Genomic DNA, 19,745 nt, shown 5'->3' with positions numbered 1-19,745 from the left:
GTGTGTGTGTTAAAACACATCAGCCTGCGGTCGCTTCTGTCCTGCCAACACTGGCAGGACAGAAGGCGACACGCCCTTTCTAAGCCGTGTCCCTCACTCCTCACATCCCAAGCTGCATCCCCAAAAAGTGTATTATGTTGTTACATCGTTTCGGATGTTATGTTTCAGTTGTGCTCTTGATAAGTCATTAAAACATTAAAAACACGTTCAGTTTCCTTTTGCTTTTTGTGTCTCCTGTACACCAAAACATACCCATCTGTGATGGAAAAATAAAGTAATCGAAAAGTAATCTGATTACGTTTAAGACACGTAACTGTATTCGGATTACTTTCAGAGCCATGTATTCAGTAATCAGTAACTGATTACATTTACAAAGTAACCCTCCCAACCCTGCCCATTTTAGTACACAGAGGAGAATGAACAGCTTGTTGTAAGCCTCATTTTACAGAAAGCTCCAGCTATTGCTTCTCTTGCTTGTGTGTCCGACACTGAGGTCCCAATTTAAATATCTCAACAGGTATTTAAAGGATTCTCTTGAAGTTTGAGAAAGACATTTGGGTCTGCACAGAATGAACTGCGACCATTATACCACGATAGCATCAGCCTTCAGCAAATAAGGAGATGAGAGGCAGATGAAGTCCAGTTTGACTGATGCAAACTGATTCCTGTCTGACAGGATCCAGCTGAGCCTGACAAGCTCAGCCTGAGGTGTCCTTAAATGGCCCCTCGCACATAGGTTGAACTCACTACAGCCTCGTAGTAAAGGCATGTAATGACCTAAAGCAATAGACCTATGAGAGAGACATGTTGCCGAACATGATGAAGAACTGGAAAAGAAAGTATCTAAATGTCTGAAATAGAAACAAGTACTTCAGTAGTTTATTGCAAACCAAAATTCCTGGATGTCACTGACATGCCTGTCAGTGGGCAATACTTTGCATCTTTCTGAGTATTATACAATGTATTTATAAAAGTATGTCAGGCGTTAGAGATTCCCTTATCTGTACATTCAGGTTGGAGTCCCTTCAAAATATTTTGGCAAAAGAGGGAATTCGTTAATGGTGCCAGTTAAAAGAGCATAGTTAGGAAAAATGTGTGTACACAAATACAATTTAAATCGTTTCCTTGTGGAAAATAACACCTTTTAATGAGCTTAACATAACATATTAATATACAGTAATAGCTTAAGACTAGCCAAGTGGGAAATGTTCCTTTAAAGCAAAGCCTGGCAGGATTGATGATGGGGTTGGGGGGGGGGGTATTGCTTTGGAAGTCCACTCTTTGACAGTTGTGTACTTAACACTTAAATACACATTGCGGACTGCTTGTGGAATGTTTGTGTTGTGTGCCACATGAATCTATGCAAGCCTTTTCTGTCACCATGTGTGTTGGAGCTACAATGTGTTTCTGTATGTATATGGCCATTTCCATCTGCAAAACCATACACTGAGTCTCTCCTCAGCCACACCCACACTTATGTTGACACACTTGCTTGCTATACAATGCAATATAAACCACCATTCATTGTATGCCTACATGCCTGTTTGCTTGTCCTTGTGTAGGAAAATGGGTGGTGCCCCTCTTTTTTTAAGGTGTTGGCCTAAACCTCTAGTCCACCACGACCCCAAACATATTTTCCCAAAGCCATTTTTTCATTGGTGTCTTGGGCAATAACAGTCATTGCTATAATAATAGGAATAATACTAACACTTGTGCCATTGTGTTTGCAGAGAAGGCCTCACCCTCAGTGCTATTCATGCTGACTGGCTCGATCGACCGGGAATTCGAAAGGTATGAAGAGTCTTTTTTTTCTGCCTTTTGCTCTTTAGAGAGTCTGAGCATGTTGCTTGAATACATAATATATTTTTCACTAGTTAAAAAACCAACAAGCGAGTGAAGTCTAATCTGACAGGACGGAGACACGCAGCTCTGCTCACTGCAGCTCCTCCCGCTGTGATTGCAGCGGTGAACGGAGCAAACACACCACTTCAAGTCCGATCATCACCCTTAGCTATTTTACAATTACCTCTCAAACTACCTCTAAACTAGATATAAATAGTTTATTTTTACTGTGGCCGGGTCACTCATTACTGGATCAGCTGGTGCATGAGTCATATGACTGCTGATACCTGAGCATATCATCTCTAAGTAACAGATTGATATGGTTTTTGAGACATGCATCAACTAGACTTTAATAAAGTTGAAGACTGCTTGTGTTCGGATCCAGTTCAAAGCCCACGGGGTTAAGTGTGGTTCCATGCTGGGGGAACTTTCCTTGTTTTGGGAGTGTGCCCTTTAGCATTTGCTAGACAAAAGAAGACTGCATACTTTTTTCACACTATTTACCAGCTTTAAATGGGCGGCGTAATGACACTATTCTAATGGCAATTATTGTCTCATGTTATGGCTTTCGGTATACTATAAATACTGTGGCTTTAAATGACTCCGTGACTTTTAGCCAGTAGGCATTATGAAACTGCTAGACATTGAGCTATAGTATATTTATTTTTCAACTTTCAAAAAAGATCTGATGACATCTCGGTGTATTGTACCTCGAAATTCCACTGTATGGCATTCACTAGCTGCGATATTTTAATTTAAAGAGCTAATCTTACGTTTTCATTGTGTTGTTGAATCCTATTACCCCCTACTGTCAGTGTAATCTTGACAAGGTGAGGCTCTTCCTCTGCCCTCTTATTGACACATACACACACACACACAACACACACACACACCACACACACACACACACACACACAACACCACACACACACACACACACACACACACACACCACATATATACCTAGGTATTTATAACAAGTACTAGAAGTGGTTACCTGTTATAAATACCTGGGTATCGGGCTTGAGGATTGTCTTACTTTTAAACTTCATGTCAATAACCTGCTTAAAAAGCTGAGGGTTAGACTAGGTTTCTTTTCAGAAACAAGTCCTGTTTCTCACTTGAGGCCAGGAAAGGCTAGTCACTGTGACCTTTTACCTGTGCTGGACTATGGTGATTTGATCTATATGAATGCACCTGCCCATTGCCTGGAAAAGTTAGATGTCGCCTATCACAGTGCTCTGAGATTTGTTACTAACTGTAAAGCACTTACTCATCCTGTACCCTAATGCCAAGGCAGGTGTGCCTCACTAACTGTACGGAGGCTCAGTCATTGGTACACGTTTATCTGACTATAAAGCCATGTTGGGTAAACTACCGACTTATATATCTGCTCTTTGATCTCACAGAGAGTGGCAAGTAGCTATTGCCTGAGATCCCAGGATGTGTTTTTATTACATGTGCCAAGTGCTAGGACTGTTTTAGGTACTAAGCTTTTATGTGTGCTGCTCCTCTAGCTTGGAACACTATGCAAAACAATTGAAACTGAGCATTTTGGTTCCCTTGCATCATTTTAAAGCTCAGATAGATGAAATGTTATTAGATATGTCATTGTGAATAGGGTTGCTAATGTATACCCCTGTAATTATGTGTGTTATTGATGTCCTTTTTGTTTTCTGTTGTGTTTATGTGTAACCAATGTGCTGCAGGTCTCCCTGAAAAAGAGATCGTTGATCCAATGGGATTTTCACCTGGTTAAATAAAGGCTACAAACAAACAAACAAACACACACTCCCTGAATCAATCCACTTATCAGCTTCTTCAATTCTCTCATCTCCATGGTAACTAATCTTAATGACCACTATGTGTATGTGCATTGTGTGTATTTGCACTCTTGTCACTGTCTGGGAACCGTTCACCTTGCAGATTATGTGATGATGTAAATGGAGCCTTTCAGGGGGCCTGAGGGTGGGAGGAAAGCATGGAGGGACTGCTTTTTTCTCACACCTGATTGGGTGACGACTAGAGTGGTCTTGCAGAGGCTTTTTTGTGTGTTGATGTGCAAGTCACCAGCTAATAAGATCAGCCAGATCGATCGAACCTTTTACAGACTGTGAGTGCTTGTGTATTATTGTACACTAGACACAAACACATTTTTAAAGGTCTCTCTCTTCCTCTGCTTTCTATTCATCCCTCGACATATGTGCTTGAATTGGAGAAAGGCAGGAAATGGTTTGTGCCTAATAATAAACAAGTGACATTGACGTTCGATAAGAGAAGCCAGGCTGGCCTATTTGAGACCTCAGAGTTTTGGATGAGTAAGCGCTCTCTTTGGGATGGATGGATCTAGGCTGAGAAACCTCATTTAAGAATTTTTACTAAAGCTTTCGGCCTTGTTACCTTCACAGACTCAATTTAACATTTCATGTTTGTCTGCATGGCTCATGACTAAAAACCTTGTGTTTTAACCATTATTACAAACAGATATAACATAGTTATTAAAACTGCTTACCTGACATTAAATGTTTACAGTTCTTCCAGGCAGACTTTGATATGGATGTACTTGGCCTACAAGCCTGTGCAGCTTTAAAATAAAATCTAAATTGGCTAATTTAACAAGGAAAGAGTGCCAAGTACGAGAGTTTGAACTGTTCCTTATTGGGTTAGGGTACCCTAACCCATCCGGCTCTTTGTCGCCAAATTATTTGTCTTAGTTTCGATTTGATTGTTTGATTAAAATCAAAATATGCTACTCTTTATTTTCGTGAAAGTTTTGGCTTATATATTAAAAAAAATTAAAAAACGTTATTGTAAGATTTGTTTGTCTATCCTCAGCAAAGTAAGGTATGGTACCAAAAGACTCTGGTATTGTTTTGTCATGTATTTGGGATTGCAAATCAAACTGTGTATTGATCTCAGGAAGATCAAGGGCATGCCTTTCGTGTGTGTTTATGAATTAGAGGTGTAACTTCTGAACTTGCAACCTGATATTGATTCAATGGAGACACTACACAGACGGGGGCAGGATGAAGAGAGATTTTGAGGTGGACAAAAGCCTTTCTATTCGGGGAATGGTAGTGGGGATAGGCAGCAAAAGAGCCATGTGGTAGGTATCCTGTTACACAATGCCAATTTGATGCTTCAACACTCACTACTCCATATAGCCCACTCAAACACCTCCCTCTCTGTACCTCTGTGTCTGGCTCTCTCTCCCCATCTCCTTGGCTTCCACACACACCCCATCATACTATTTCTGCCAGAGTACTTGTATATAATACACACAGAAGAGTACTTAGGCATGCAGCTATTGTATTGAACTTTGTGTGTGGCTATGGTAACAGCATTAACAGCTGAATGTGTGTGCGGGGGCATATGTGTGTGTATCCTAGATAGTATGAATATCATGCTGCATCTCTCTCGTGTGTATGTGACATTAAAAACACGTTGCTTTCCTGCACTACCTGTCTTTCTTCTTATTTTCCCACCACACACACGCACTAGCATAACCATGCTCTCACACACACAACCCCTCACTGTCATCAGCATCAGTCGAGCAGCTGAAAGCCTTAATAAGGTTAGAGAGTAAGTGCTGTGTGTTTGTGCTGTGTAGCTGCTCTGTGCGTAGGTGTGTGTTTGCATGGAGGAGGTAACTGTCCGTCCTGTTGTTATTGACATGATGTTTTCCTTCCTCCTTCTCCTCTTTTTTCTCTTCTCCTTCCCCTTTCTCTCATCCTCTGAAGTCAATTGGCGAGTTTCCGCCAGAGGAACAAGTGATCGCACTCCCACCTCCTCCCTCGACTCCCACCTCTCCCTCCCCTTCCTGCTTTGCTTGGTCTCTCTCTCTCTCTCTCTCTCTCTCTCTCTCTCTCTCTCTCTCTCTCTCTCTCTCTCTCTCTGTCTCCTCTCTCTCTCTCTCTCTCTCTCCTCTCTCTCTCTCTCTCTCTCTCTCTCTCTCTCTTTCACTCACTGTGCTTCTGCACAGCATTCCACTCCGTCCCGATCCCTTTCCCCCCGGCTCACAGCTTTCCCTTCTTCTCTCCGTTCAGTGGCTGTACGAAAGAAGCGCCGTGTGGTCACAGGCAAGGCTAGTGGAAGAAGTCAAAGCAGAGGTAAGGACTCTCTCCCCTTCTTCTCTATTTCCCAGTTTCTTCTTCTGGTCTTCGGAGAGTGGCAGACAGACTCGGAGTCAGCTCTCAGATTTGAAGTATAGCAGCTTTGATTGCTTGATATGATTGTATTCTGACTCTCACCTTTTCCTTCACTCAAATATTCTGCCTGTATTTCTCTACTGTCTTGTCTGTTTTTCCTCTCCTGTCTCATTTATACGCTCTGTTTCACAATGAGATACCATCTCTTATCTTTACCTCTGTTGCGCTTCATCTACCTCTCCCTTTTCATTTTCTCCCTGTTTCCATCTCTCCCTCCCTCCCTGTCTCTGAGTGAAGTGCGGCACACAGCGCTGTACATCTGTTGCGTGTCATTCTGTGCTGCCTATCATATTTCCCATAGAGCTTTCGTAGTTTTCTTAATTGTTTTGCTATTTCCCCATTCATTTGTGTGTTTAAAGTGCAATCAAATCAGACCTGAAGAGTATATTTGTCAAAGGTATTCTAAATGACTTAAAACGCAAAGAATGATTGAATGCTTTTGCATCTTAGAAATGACTTGTACACTTTGTGTGCTTGTAAAACCTGACTTTTTCAACAGTTCAAACTGTGTTACTCTGAGATACAAAGTGAAGCGGGGGAGAGGAGATAGAGTTTGGCCTTGATTGTCTGTTTAATGGAGATCTATGGTGTAGGGAGTTGCTCTGCTCCAGGCTCCGTCACAGTTACATACTTTCCCTATTACTCTTTTGTCCCAGCCGGCCGTTTGTGTGGTTATATATGGAGCACAATTGAGCGCTGAAAGGTTGGAATAAAAGTGCGTGTGTGTGAGAAAGGGAGAGACGGACCCTTTAGACTATTGTTCATTTGTGTGTGTGTGTGTGTGTGTGTGTGTGTGTGTGTGTGTGTGTGTGTGTGTGTGTGTGTGTGTGTGTGTGTGTGTGTGTCTACTTGACGCTCTGTCAAGGCTTGCCTGCCAGTGAGAGTAGATATATGTATATTAATGTAGCCTTTCCACATGAGAGATGGAAAGTGTGCATTAAGTCTGTTTTATATTTACTTTCTGCTATTGGATATAACATTCACTCTCTTACACCCTCTCCTTTCTCCCCTCTCTCCCTTTTTCTCCCTCTGTGTCATCATTACACCTTTCTGATTACTTCTCTCATGTCCCCTTTTTTCCATTTCGTCTTCACACTGCCTCATCCCCTCTCGATCAAAATCACTTTGTTGTCTCTAACTACCTTGTCTTCTTTTTCCCGCCTTGACTACCTTACCTCACCCCCCCCCCCCACTCACACCCGTACTCCTTCCGCAGGTTGTAAAATGGATTCTCCTCAGTCAGAGCCATCAGGGGAAGGGCAGAAAGCGGAAGAGAATAGAGCCCAAGGTGAACTACAAAGAGGTAGGAGGCACTCTACTTTAATACCTCTATCAACTTTTCCTCAGCTTTGCTCGTTTCCTTCTTTTTTGAAAAACTTTAGCTCCCCATCTGGGTTTTGGCTTATTATAAATTAGCTGGGATTTTTTAAGAGCTGTACAGCACTATTGTTAAAACATAATCATCTCCCAATTCTGTTTATGTGTTGTGTCTGCGAGGACAGGCTAGCCTGTTTTAAGTCTGTGTTTATGTTGTGTCGCACACATATTTAACCTTTTAAGAGCTTGTATACATCACATACCCTCTGCTTTTTCTGTGTGTGTGGTCATGGCCAATGTGTGGGATGGTGTTTATGTTTGTCTGGAGGGGGTGGGGACCGTTTGGCCTCAACATTGTGGTTTTGAATCTGGTCTTGAACTGTATCCCTTAATCTCTTTCCATACTTCCTTTAAGTGCACGCTGTTTCCTTCCAAATAAAATGATTTCCATGAAAAATTTCCCAAAAGGATGGGTTTGCCCGTGTGTGTAGTGTTAATTAGTTCTCTCTAGGGATGGCTAATCCCCCCCACCCACTAATTGACACACACTCTTGCACACACGCCTGCATCATTAATGAACGCACACTGATCTATAAGCCACAGAGGGCCAGAAGTCATTAGTGAGAGTAGAGCAGCTTTTATATATCACTCTTAATATGCTCAGATTTTGTAGACTGTATGAAACACATTTTTTGTGTGCAGTGCATTTTACGGCATGACTAAGTGAGTGCCCCTGGGTGTCTTTGAATACAACTTTGTAAGGAAAAGTAAAACATTAATTCAAACAGTTATTCATTACCAAGAATATTGTACATATCCATTTACTTTTTGGGCCTATTAATGTCCGTTCAACACTTTATATCGCAACTTTCAAAATATGTAATTTAAGTTGTATTCATTACCAAAGTTATTTCGAGCTTTGCCTAAAATCCAAAAGATATTTCACCAAAACCTTGTGTTGGAATATGATTTTCTTCTGGATCGTATTACCTCCCAATTCCTGTGTTGTAATTTGGGGTGCAGAGTGAATGAAATGCCTGTAGAGTTGGCAGCCAGTGCAGCCCCTTTAACCACCTGATACCTACCGTCTGGCATATTGGTAACGTACACACATGCTCACAAATACACTTACTTCTAAGGGGCAGCTAAAGGGCCTCTTCCTCTTGGGGGCAGAGAGTGCTGAAATCAGCCTCATGAAAGAATAGCCAATTACTGTCCACTTGGTCATACACAAAAGTGAGAAAGACGAGGGAGGGATGAATGGACGGACGGATGGAGCGAGGGAGAGGGGGGGATGTAGGGGGCGGGGATGTGGGAGGTCAGCGTTTGAAGTTACACCATAAAAGCCATCCTGAAAGGAAACACGAAGTGAACCCTCCCCCCTTTCCATGCACCTCTCTCCCCCTGCGGCCCGGCCCTCTCCTCTCTCCTCCTCTACGTCTCCCTCCCTTCCCTTTGTTGCGGTGTACAGAGAGTGCCCCATGGATGGACCAGGTGTATTTTATATTACTCCTTCATGTACTTCAAACAGCCCAATTTCTACTCGCTTTTCATCTACCTCTCCTCCCTTTCTCTTACCCACGTATACCAGCCTGTTACAAGGCTATAAATCACACAGCAGACCCGATCAGAAAAAGAGGAAAGAAGAATGGAGGGGGGTTGAGACTTAAAAAACATGAGACTGGAAAGTAGACAAGGAAGAAAAAGTTGGGATTAATCGTAACGAAGATACAACTGGAGCATAGAGAAATGAGAATTAGATATGAAAAACAGCACTTTATGCTACCGCTGGGCATTATGTATCCCTTGTGGTTATCTTTTTGTGTTATTCAAATTGGAAAGGAAATATGGCTTTACATGTAAATCACAAAATGTAGCAGTTAGATGGAAACATACAAAGGGAAATTAGTTAGTAGAGGATTTGAGTAAAATAGGTGATGGAATGGCGAATGGAAAGAGAAGATGAAGAAGTAGAGAAGTAGAGCAACACAGAGAACAGAACTTGGTAAGAAAGGATTTTAGGAGCTGATGTTCGGGGCAAGAGCGAGACTAGTGGTTGGTTAGAGGTTGATTATTATGATTTCCAGTAAGGTAATGCATCTGCTGGGGCATTTAAGGATATGAAGAGCAGAGTGGATATTTGAGAAGATGAGAGAAGCACACAAGAGATGAAATATTACTGGATTGGCCAGATAGATAATAGCGGTTAGAGAGGAAAAAAAGGCGATGGAGGAATAATGAAGGTAGGACATTTAGTTGCCAAGTATTGGGCTGCGCCACGGTTGCATTTAGCGCTAATGACATCATGGATGATTAGGGAATATACGCACACACTCGTAAACCTATAGGTGCACAAAGTGGATCAGACTCCCCCCACAGAGCAGCCTTGAGATCTGGTTTATAGAGCCAACGTTTATTAACAACTTCCTGTCGTCTTTGTTTCTGTGATACGTTATTGATTCACATGCATCTAGATGCTTGCGTTTGTACACGTGTGCGATTATATACGCGTGCGTGTGTCCAGTGTGTGCGGAGATGTCTGTAGAGGGATATTAGTCACGCCTGTGTGGTAATGGGCCTCATTTTGCTCTCATTTTCATCTGCGGTCTCCGTAATGAGAGGCTTCGTCTGCCCTTGCAGTTCAGGACAGGAAACCCTATAGGGTAGGATGTGAATAGCAGGAGACCGTGGCCAACTTTTCTGGCAACAACAGACTCCTCTGCTCTTTTTAAAGTTGCTGTTTGTAAGTCTTCATTGATCTGGGGAACATATTGATCAACTGGACTCCACGGTAAAATTCCTCAAAGTTGATCGATAGGTATGATAAACCTAAACCTTTTCTAAAACCTCAGAAGGCTTTACAGTGGTTCAATACTCTCAGACTTCATGAATCAACTAGCCTGAAGAATGGGCTTAATGCCTGACACATGCAGCTATTCCTAAACATTATTCTTAACACATATACATAACCGGCAAAATTCAAAATAGATTTTTACTTGATTTCAAGTTCTTAATGTTACTGTAATAAAGGGCCAAGATTTATGTAGTCTTATTTTACACTTGTGCATCAAAATACAATATATTTTCCCATTGCCTTTGGTGTATATGTGATAAGGTTCTGTATAAATAGTGTTTATGTAGCTCTTCCTGGATAAACATATCTAGGGAATGGTGTAATCCTGGATTCTTCGGATTCCTGCAGAAATGGTTCTGTCCCACACTGTTTTTAGCGAACCTTCATACACACCCACGCTTGGCCATGCCATCGGGAGCAACTCATCATTAAGTATCTTGCCCAAGGATACATCGACATGTGATATACAATAATATGCCTATTTGTATATTTATTTTTGGAAGCACAGCTAACAATGTCAACCTATGTATTATTAACTTCAGGCTAAAACAGTTAGTCTACATGGTTGGGCCCATGGTTAAGGGAATATATGTCAGAGCAGGGACATCTTTCATGATAGCTTCACAGATGCAGCAGAATAGGTGGATCATGAGTCAGCCTCCATCTCATCAGTGTCACTCTGTCATCTCATTTGCACCTACATGGCAATCTGCACCCTCCTGGTCGATGCTATTGGTTACTGTGGAAACACCTACAACCAGATTTATGTTTGTGGCTGAGTAAATGTCAACAACAGGTTAAGAAGTACAGCAGGTCTTCAAACCGTACAGTGTCATCAGTTGAACATTAATGTTTGTTTTTTTATTTGTCAAGTGTGAGACAAATGTTGTATTTAAAGCAGGCTGTCCAGTCCATTTTTATACCTGCTAACGATCTTTTTGAGTATTTTGACTGATTGGAGATTGAGTCGTACCTCAGGTCTTACAAAAAATAACTTTAATCAAGGTCTATTTAGAAGTTCTAAGTCAAAGGCCAATTGACTTGCTTTCTGTTAAGCCCCTGTCACACTGTCTCGAAATTGACACCAGATGGACACACGAATATGGAATTGTGAATTTCGCACGAAGATGGCCCCGAAGTTGGTCAACAGCCAAGTAACAGCCAAAGCAAGTACGATGCCTACAGAAGGCCACACGATGGCACCCGAACCACACACGAACATATGGTCGTAGACTTTACTGATGATTTAGAATGTATCCAGACTCAACGTAAGAGCTTGTGCCTCTTCGGGGGGTGCTAACATTTAAACATACACTTTATTCTCTACTTTCTCCGTCGTAGATTAGAAGATATTACCTATCTCCGTCATGTTGTTTCCAAAGCAACAACAACTTCCTGTCAACAGCGTAAACTCGCCTTCAAAATAAAAGCATCTAAATAAAACAGGAAGTTAACCTAAATTACATTTAAGACATACAACTGCAACGAAAGTAACAAAAACAATGTAATATCCTTTTCAGTTTCACAGAACACAAATTGGGTTATTTACATAATATGTTTACATGATTTTGTTGTGCAATAAATGCAATCTCGATGTCATCGTACTATAATACGATGGCTACACGACGGCATTGCGAGGGCTTCACGTAGTCGTGTTGCCTTTCTAAGACAATCGGGCAGCTTCTTGTTTCCTTCGTATTGTCTTCGTGAGGCGAAAAATGCCCGATGGCATGGATGATCAGACGAAGATGACACGATTTGTCGAGATGCCCTCACGAGTGCCTTACGAAGGGCAAAATGGACACACAAATTCAACACGAAAATTAACCTTCGCAAGGTCCTTTGGCAATTTTTTGGCATGCCAAAGATTTTGCCACCGCTCACAAAGTTGCTGCTGAAGCCTGAGAAAATCCACTGGCGGTCATACGATGGCTTAAGATGCCCTCACGAATGGCCCAATGTTGTTAAGATCAGAGCCGAATTTGAACATTTCCTTTATCGTGTGTCCATCTGGTGTCAATTTCGTGACAGTGTGACAGGAGCTTTATTGAAGACATTATACCACTCATCCAAATTGAAAGGAAATAAAGTGGACCTGGATTTGTTTTCCTAATTCAAGTTGCATTACTCTACTGCTATGAGTAGAGTTAGAGTTTAAATAACCTTAGAGTTTAAATAACACAGGTACAAGCTCTATTTAAAGAAATAATGTTAACACAGAGAAATAAACGGAGCTCAAGTGCATGGTGACTGAAATCCCTTGTGTGCTGATATGCGATGTTGGTGGTTCAAAAGAGGAGGTAGTGACTGGAGCCCCTGTGGGACAGCAGGTCTCGATCAAAAAGCCTTCACAGTTTGGTGGGGTTTGGCAAGTGGCGAACAGTACTCTACCATTTTAGTCTGTGCTAATTTGTGAAAAAGACTCACTGGCTTTAATCTTAGAACATGTTTTGCTAGCATGGATTTAAAGGTTATGCTTATGCACCCAACAGCAGTTCAGAGTATACGGCCTTCTTGGAGACCCTGGAAAGAGTCCTGTATGGGGCTCCTGAAGGGGACTCTTTAATCTTGCTGGGAGACTTCAACGCACATGTGGGCAATGATGGAGACACTTGGAGGGGCGTGATCATTGCCCCCCTGATCTGAACCGGAGTGGTGGTTTGTTACTGGACTTCTGTGCTAGTCATGGATTGGCCATAACAAACACCATGTTCGAACATAAGGATGCTCATAAGTGTACGTGGTACCAGAGCACCCTAGGCAGAAGGTCCATGATCGATTTCGTTATCGTATCATCGGACCTGAGGCCGTATGTTTTGGACACTCGGGTGAAGAGAGGGGCGGAGTTGTCAACTGATCACCATCTGGTGGTGAGTTGGGTCGAGTGGCGGGGGAAGCCTCTGGATAGACCTGGTAAGCCCAAACGTGTAGTTCGGGTGAACTGGGAACGTCTGGAGGAGGCCCAAGTTCAGGAGGCCTTCGACTCACACCTCCGGCGGAGCTTTTCGGGCATTCCTGTGGAGGTTGGGGACATTGAACCAGAGTGGTCGGTGTTCAAAGCCTCTATTGCCGAAGCTGCGGCGGGAAGCTGTGGTCTCAAGGTCCTAGGTGCCTCAAGGGGCGTTAACCCTCGAACCTCCTGGTGGACACCGGTGGTCAGGGAAGCCGTCCGACTGAAGAAGGAGGCCTTCAGGGATTTGTTATCCCGGGGGACTCCCGAGGCAGTTAGAAGGTACCGACAGGCCCGAAGGGCAGCAGCCTCATCCGTGGCCGAGGCAAAGCAGCGGGTGTGGGAGAAGTTCGGAGAAGACATGGAGAAGGACTTTCGGGCGGCACCAAAGTTGTTCTGGAAAACTGTCCGACACCTCAGGAGGGGGAAGCATGGAACCATCCAAGCTGTGTACAGTAAGGATGGGACGTTGTTGACCTCAACTGATGGAGTGTTAGGGCGTTGGAAGGAACACTTTGAGGAACTCCTGAACCCGACAACTCCGCCCTCTATGTTAGAGGCAGAGCTGGAGTATGACGGGGGATCAACACCAATCTCCCGGGGGGAGGTCACTGAGGTCGTCAAACAACTCCACAGTGGCAAAGCCCCGGGGGTGGATGAGATCCGCCCGGAAATGCTGAAGGCTCTGGGTGTTGAGGGACTGTCATGGTTGACACGTCTCATCAACGTTGCGTGGAAGTCGGAAACAGTACCGAAGGAGTGGCAGACCGGGGTGGTGGTTCCCCTTTTTAAAAAGGGGGATCAGAGGGTGTGTGCCAATTACAGAGGCATCACACTACTCAGCCTCCCCGGGAAAGTTTACTCTAAGGTACTCGAAAGGAGGGTCAGGCCGATTGTCGAACCTCAGATTGAGGAGGAACAATGCGGATTCCGTCCTGGTCGTGGAACGACGGATCAGCTTTTTACTCTCGCAAGGATCCTGGAGGGGGCCTGGGAGTATGCTTATCCGGTCTACATGTGTTTTGTAGACTTGGAGAAGGCGTATGACCGAGTTCCCAGGGAGTTACTTTGGGAGGTGGTGCGGGAGTATGGGGTGAGGGGGTCTCTACTCAGGGCCATCCAATCTCTGTACTCCCAAAGCGAGAGCTGTGTCCGGGTCCTCGGCAGTAAGTCGGACCCATTTCCGGTGAGGGTTGGCCTCCGCCAGGGCTGCGCTTTGTCACCAATCCTGTTTGTAATATACATGGATCGGATTTCGAGGCATAGTCATGGGGGAGGGGGTCTGCAGTTCGGTGGACTAAGGATTGCACCACTGCTTTTTGCAGATGATGTGGTTCTAATGGCTTCATCGGTCTGCGACCTTCAGCACTCACTGGATCGGTTCGCAACCGAGTGTGAAGCGGCTGGGATGAGGATCAGCACCTCCAAATCTGAGGCCATGGTTCTCAGCAGGAAACCGATGGACTGTCCACTTCAAGTAGGGAATGAGTCCTTACCCCAAGTCAAGGAGTTCAAGTATCTCGGGGTCTTGTTCTCGAGTGAGGGAACAATGGAGCGTGAGATGGGCCGGAGAATCGGAGCAGCGCTGTCGCTTTACCGCACCGTTGTGACGAAAAGGGAGCTGAGCCAGAAGGCAAAGCTCTCTGTCTACCGTGCCATTTTCGTTCCTACCCTCACCTATGGTCATGAAGGATGGGTCATGACCGAAAGAACGAGATCGCGGATACAAGCGGCCGAGATGGGTTTTCTCCGCAGGGTGGCTGGTGTCTCCCTTAGGGATAAGGTGAGAAGTTCGGTCATCAGGGAAGGACTCGGAGTTGAGCTGCTCCTCCTTCGCGTCGAAAGGAGCCAGTTGAGGTGGTTGCTGGCCTGGGAGCGCCTTGGGATCCCCCAGTCAGAGCTGGTTGATGTGGCCAGGGAAAAGAAAGTTTGGGGCTCTCTGCTGGAACTGCTACCCCCGCGACCCGACCACGGATAAGCGGGAGAAGATGGATGGATGGATGGATGGATTTAAAGGTGACATGTCATGCTTTTCTGGTTATTACCTGCATGTGCCATCCGACCTCTGCAGCTCATCCAGAATGCAGCGGCTCGTCTGGTTTTCAACCTTCCTAAATTCTCCCACACCACTCCGCTCCTCCGCTCCCTTCACTGGCTTCCGGTAACTGCTAGAATCCACTTCAAGACACTGGTACTTGCTTACCGTGCTGCGAATGGATCTGGCCCTTCCTACATCCAGGACATGGTTAAACCGTACACCCCAGCGCGTGCACTACGCTCTGCATCAGCCAAACGACTCGTTGCGCCCTCGCTGCGAGGGGGACCCAAGTTCCCATCGGCGAAAACACGTGGGTTTGCTATCCTGGCTCCAAGATGGTGGAATGAGCTCCCCATTGACATCAGGACGGCAGATAGCTTGCACATCTTCCGGCGCAAACTGAAAACTCATCTCTTTCGACTCCACTTCGAGCGTTAGAACGATTAACGAAGCACTTTTATACCAATAAAGGACTGGATTACCTAAAGCCAGTTGAGTAGCACTTGAAATGTTTGGCTCTATGAAACCTGATATACTTATATGATTCTGTTTTCTTCAAGGTTGTGTCTTCCTGGTCGAATGTACTTATTGTAAGTCGCTTTGGACAAAAGCGTCAGCTAAATGCAATGTAATGTAATGTAATGTATTACCCGTCCCCTTGTGTGTTATAAAGGTTTTTATGCATGTAAACGGTGTGCAGAGTCAAAACCCTCAAAGTACACCATGTAGCGAGTAAAACTCTAAAACAGAAAATACCTCCCCAAAACGCCTCGTTGGAGATACGTCACTGTCCATTTGATTCTTCCGGGTACATCATGATGTCATGTCGTCCCCGGAACGAAATGGACCAATCCGTGGAGCCGTTACGTTACGTCCGCGGAGCCGTTACGTTAAGCCCCCGCTGATTGGTCCAAATTGACCAATCCACGGACTTCCTCACACACTCAGTGCAAGCAGCTCTGCTGATTTCTCCTCCCGGGCTGCAGGCTGATAACAGACAGTTGGGATCGCGGCAAAATTCTCTCTGCAGACCCATTCTCACAGCGTTTATCAACCTTTTTCTTACTCAATATCAAGCCACACTTATTGTTTTTACTTCGGCTGTGACTTTGTGTGTGCTCAGGGTGAGTTTGGCTGTGTTTCGCTGTGTATCGCTAAACAAGGAAATCACACCTCCACGGAGCTCAGCGCGATTCACAACGTCCCGACTGGTCCCGACCAATCGGAGCACACTGGGCTCACAGGGAGGGGGGGGGGGCAAGAGCTGCAACGAGCCGTTTAGTGGAGAGAGTGAATACACATACTATACAGAGATGCTGTATGCGAAACCAATGTGAGTTTGGAACATTGAACAATGTAAATCTATTCTAGTAGACCTCAACAATGGAATTATGATCAGTGGAAATGGCCATGACATGTGACCTTTAAATGTGAATGCACAAGTATAATAAAGTGGCCATGATTAACAAAGCTTCAATGGAAAATTACCCAACACCCTTGTCTGTTTTTCTCGGGCAATATACATCTCCTTTTATTCTGTTTGTTAACTTAGTTCCCATGAACTAAGGAATATGTCTTTATGTTTTTTATGGTATTGTTGTTGCTGTTGTTTTCTTCAAAATATCTCACCGCTTCAAAGTATACTTAGTCATATTTGGCAATGAGAACTCTACCCCTGAGCAGCGTTGATGAGAACACATCTGGTTTTCCTTCATCTCTTGTTTTCCTATCTCCAGTGTCTCTCGGTTTATAACGACAGCGTCTCCACTTCCTTCTCCCCTCTCTCATGCACATGTTCTTACTTGCCCTGTTTCTCTTTCTGTTTCTATTCCTCTGCTTCTCACTCTGTCCCTCTCTCTCTCTTTCTCTCTCTCCTTCTTTCTCCCTCTTGCTTTATCTCTCTCTCTCTTCCCGTGATTTATTGGCAATGAATCAGGGATGAGGGAGTGTGCCGGAGGAGAGATGGGAACATTCAGGGAAATGACTGTTTCCGGCCAGACTTCATCACATCAGGAAGGGAAATGGTCGGTGTGCGTGCGTGTGTGCCTTTGTGTGCGTGTGTTTCTCCATTATCAGACCAACTGGGAATCAGCTAAGAGCTGCTCAGACACTCAGTCCACTGTAGTGAGCAACCCCTTACTTGTCTTTTCATGAAAGTAAAACTTGAGCTCTGCATGGCAACTAGGGATGCATATCGTTGACTTTTTTACGATAGCGATACCGATACCACTGAACGATACCGATACATATCGTGATACTTTGAAAATGTATCATCCCACAATTACTCCTATGAAGCGCTTTACGATATAGTTAACATGTCAAATGAATATTAAATTCAATTGTGGGACTTCTTGGACCTTTTAGTAATGAACAAACAATGAAAAATACATTAAAAATATGAAGAAAACCGATTATGGAATATCTTTTATAACACCCGCCATCAGGTGTGCCGCGTGAATAGCACATCTTGTCAATGCAAACAGACCGTTATAGCACCGTTATAATTAGTGTTAAACCTGAGATTCGACTAGAGAACAAATACATAATAGAATAATGGTCATGAGATCTCGGCATTGCACAAACAAACAAATCTCATCTTTAAAATCAACATTTACCTTCACTGGTGAGAGAAAACAAATCCCATCACAGTTCATTTGTGGGACTTTTACCTTTCTAGTATTGAACAAAAAAATGAAAAATACATAAAATATGAAGAAAAATGATTATGCAATCTAATTTATAACATCCGCCATCACGGGCCACGGACTCACTTTTAAAATGAATTTTTTTAAAAAGAAGTTTTTTTTTTAAAGTATCGAAACCGGATCTGATTTCGGTACGGTACACCGTAGCCACCAGTAACCGGTATTTCGGTTATACCGGATAACGATATGCATCCCTAATGGCAACACATGCAGACGTCATGCAACAGAATCCATCCTGTAGCTTTAATAGAATATTTAAGTAGCAGTTTGACAAGCTGTCACAGGGAGTTTATTATGTGGCTTTATGTCTCACTTTTATGGGTCCAATTCATTTGCTGTACTCCTTAGCACGTCGTGATGGAGGGTTTGCTGTGCTGTCGGAAGCATCAAGCCTCTGATTTGGATCTTTCATGGAAGGCTGGTTTCAGATGACATGTCAAGCAGAGAGCGATGCATCAGTTCTCTGGACTCATTCTAACCATATTGTAAGATCCTTCTAGACTGCTTTGGTGGTGTTTGTTCCATTGATAGAGACTTCATGCAGTGAGGCTGAGGGCTGAGGTGTTGTTCACAAGTGATGGGTTGCCAAATAAACCGGTGGATTTGTGCAGCAACGGCCGCCATGCACATATGTAAAAGATGGCCATGGTGAAGAGGAAAATTAGCTTGAGGATGCATTTATTTTCATTTCTCGTCTATGACCATGGGCTTATAGTGATTAAATCATATAATTAAGGACACAAGAGGAAGCTATAGCTTATTAGCTGTGTTCCACTTTTATGTACCTACTGTTGGAGTTTCAACTGCTTCCTGAATGGTTTGTAGACAGGAGACAGGATTTCATCAAGGCAAGGCAAGGCAAGTTTATTTATACAGCACCTTTCAGCACACGGCAACCCAAAATGCTTTACAAAATAGAATAAAAGACATTTAAGAATAAATACAGTGGAAGCACATTAAAAACAGGCATTTTAAAAAGCAAAGATAATAAAATAAACACAGGTATTAATCAATCAATCAACAACTTTATTAATCCTGCAAGGGGCAATTGGTTATGAGCAGCAGCTTATGTCATGTACACAGGCAGGAACATACAAGAAGAAAACACACAGATACACCCGGGAGCACAGATGTGGATAATTCCAATTTACACTATAAATAGTTCATAGCATCACAATAATAAATAAATAAATAATTAAGTTAAAAGCCTTACAAGAATTTAAAAGTTTGAGTGCAGAAGGGATAAATTATTTTGAAAAGCGATTAGTCCTTTGATCAGGTAGAGCATATCTACGCCCTGATGGCAACAGACGAAATTCATGTGAAAGTACATGACCTGGAGAGTTCAGAATGCTCTCTGCTTTCCGCAGAATCTGTTGGTTACAGAAGGAATTTAAGTCTCTCTGTTTCACGCCGATGATCTTGGAGCAGGTTTTAACAATGCTGTTCAGGCTGTTCCTGTCTTTCAGTGTAAGGCTATGGAACCAGCAGATAAAAGAAAAACAAATAAGGCTCTCAATGAATGCTTGGTAAAAACGACAAAGAATGAAAGGCCTGACAGAGAAAGAGTTCAGTTTGCGAAGAAGGTGCATTCTCTGTTGACCCCCCTTCACAATACACTCAGTATTCACATCAAATTTGAGGTGCTCATCGAAAATGGTGCCCAAGTATTTGTATGATGTGACAATTTCTACCTTGTCATTGTGTATGATGCACTCCTTAGGAACATCCTTGTGACGAATAAAATCAATGATCAATTCCTGGGTTTTGGAGACATTTAAATCCAGAAAACTGTCATCACACCAGGAAATAAAATCGGTAAGAGCACACT

At 43.5% G+C, this 19,745-nt stretch overlaps 1 protein-coding gene across 1 annotated transcript in view; it reads left to right on the top strand.

Moving 5' to 3' along the window:
- Positions 1-19,745, top strand: part of aopep (aminopeptidase O (putative)) — a 79,641-nt gene that overhangs the window by 30,032 nt on the left and 29,864 nt on the right. Inside the window, 3 exon segments of the mRNA XM_034234848.1 lie at positions 1,731-1,791; positions 5,889-5,951; positions 7,267-7,353. Of these exon segments, the coding sequence (XP_034090739.1) occupies positions 1,731-1,791; positions 5,889-5,951; positions 7,267-7,353 (211 nt within the window).

Source organism: Gymnodraco acuticeps, unplaced genomic scaffold (genome assembly GCF_902827175.1).
Source record: "Gymnodraco acuticeps unplaced genomic scaffold, fGymAcu1.1, whole genome shotgun sequence".
Lineage (NCBI taxonomy): Eukaryota > Metazoa > Chordata > Actinopteri > Perciformes > Bathydraconidae > Gymnodraco > Gymnodraco acuticeps.
Note: the sequence above shows the minus strand (reverse complement) of the source record. Positions and strands in the feature narration are given on the sequence as shown.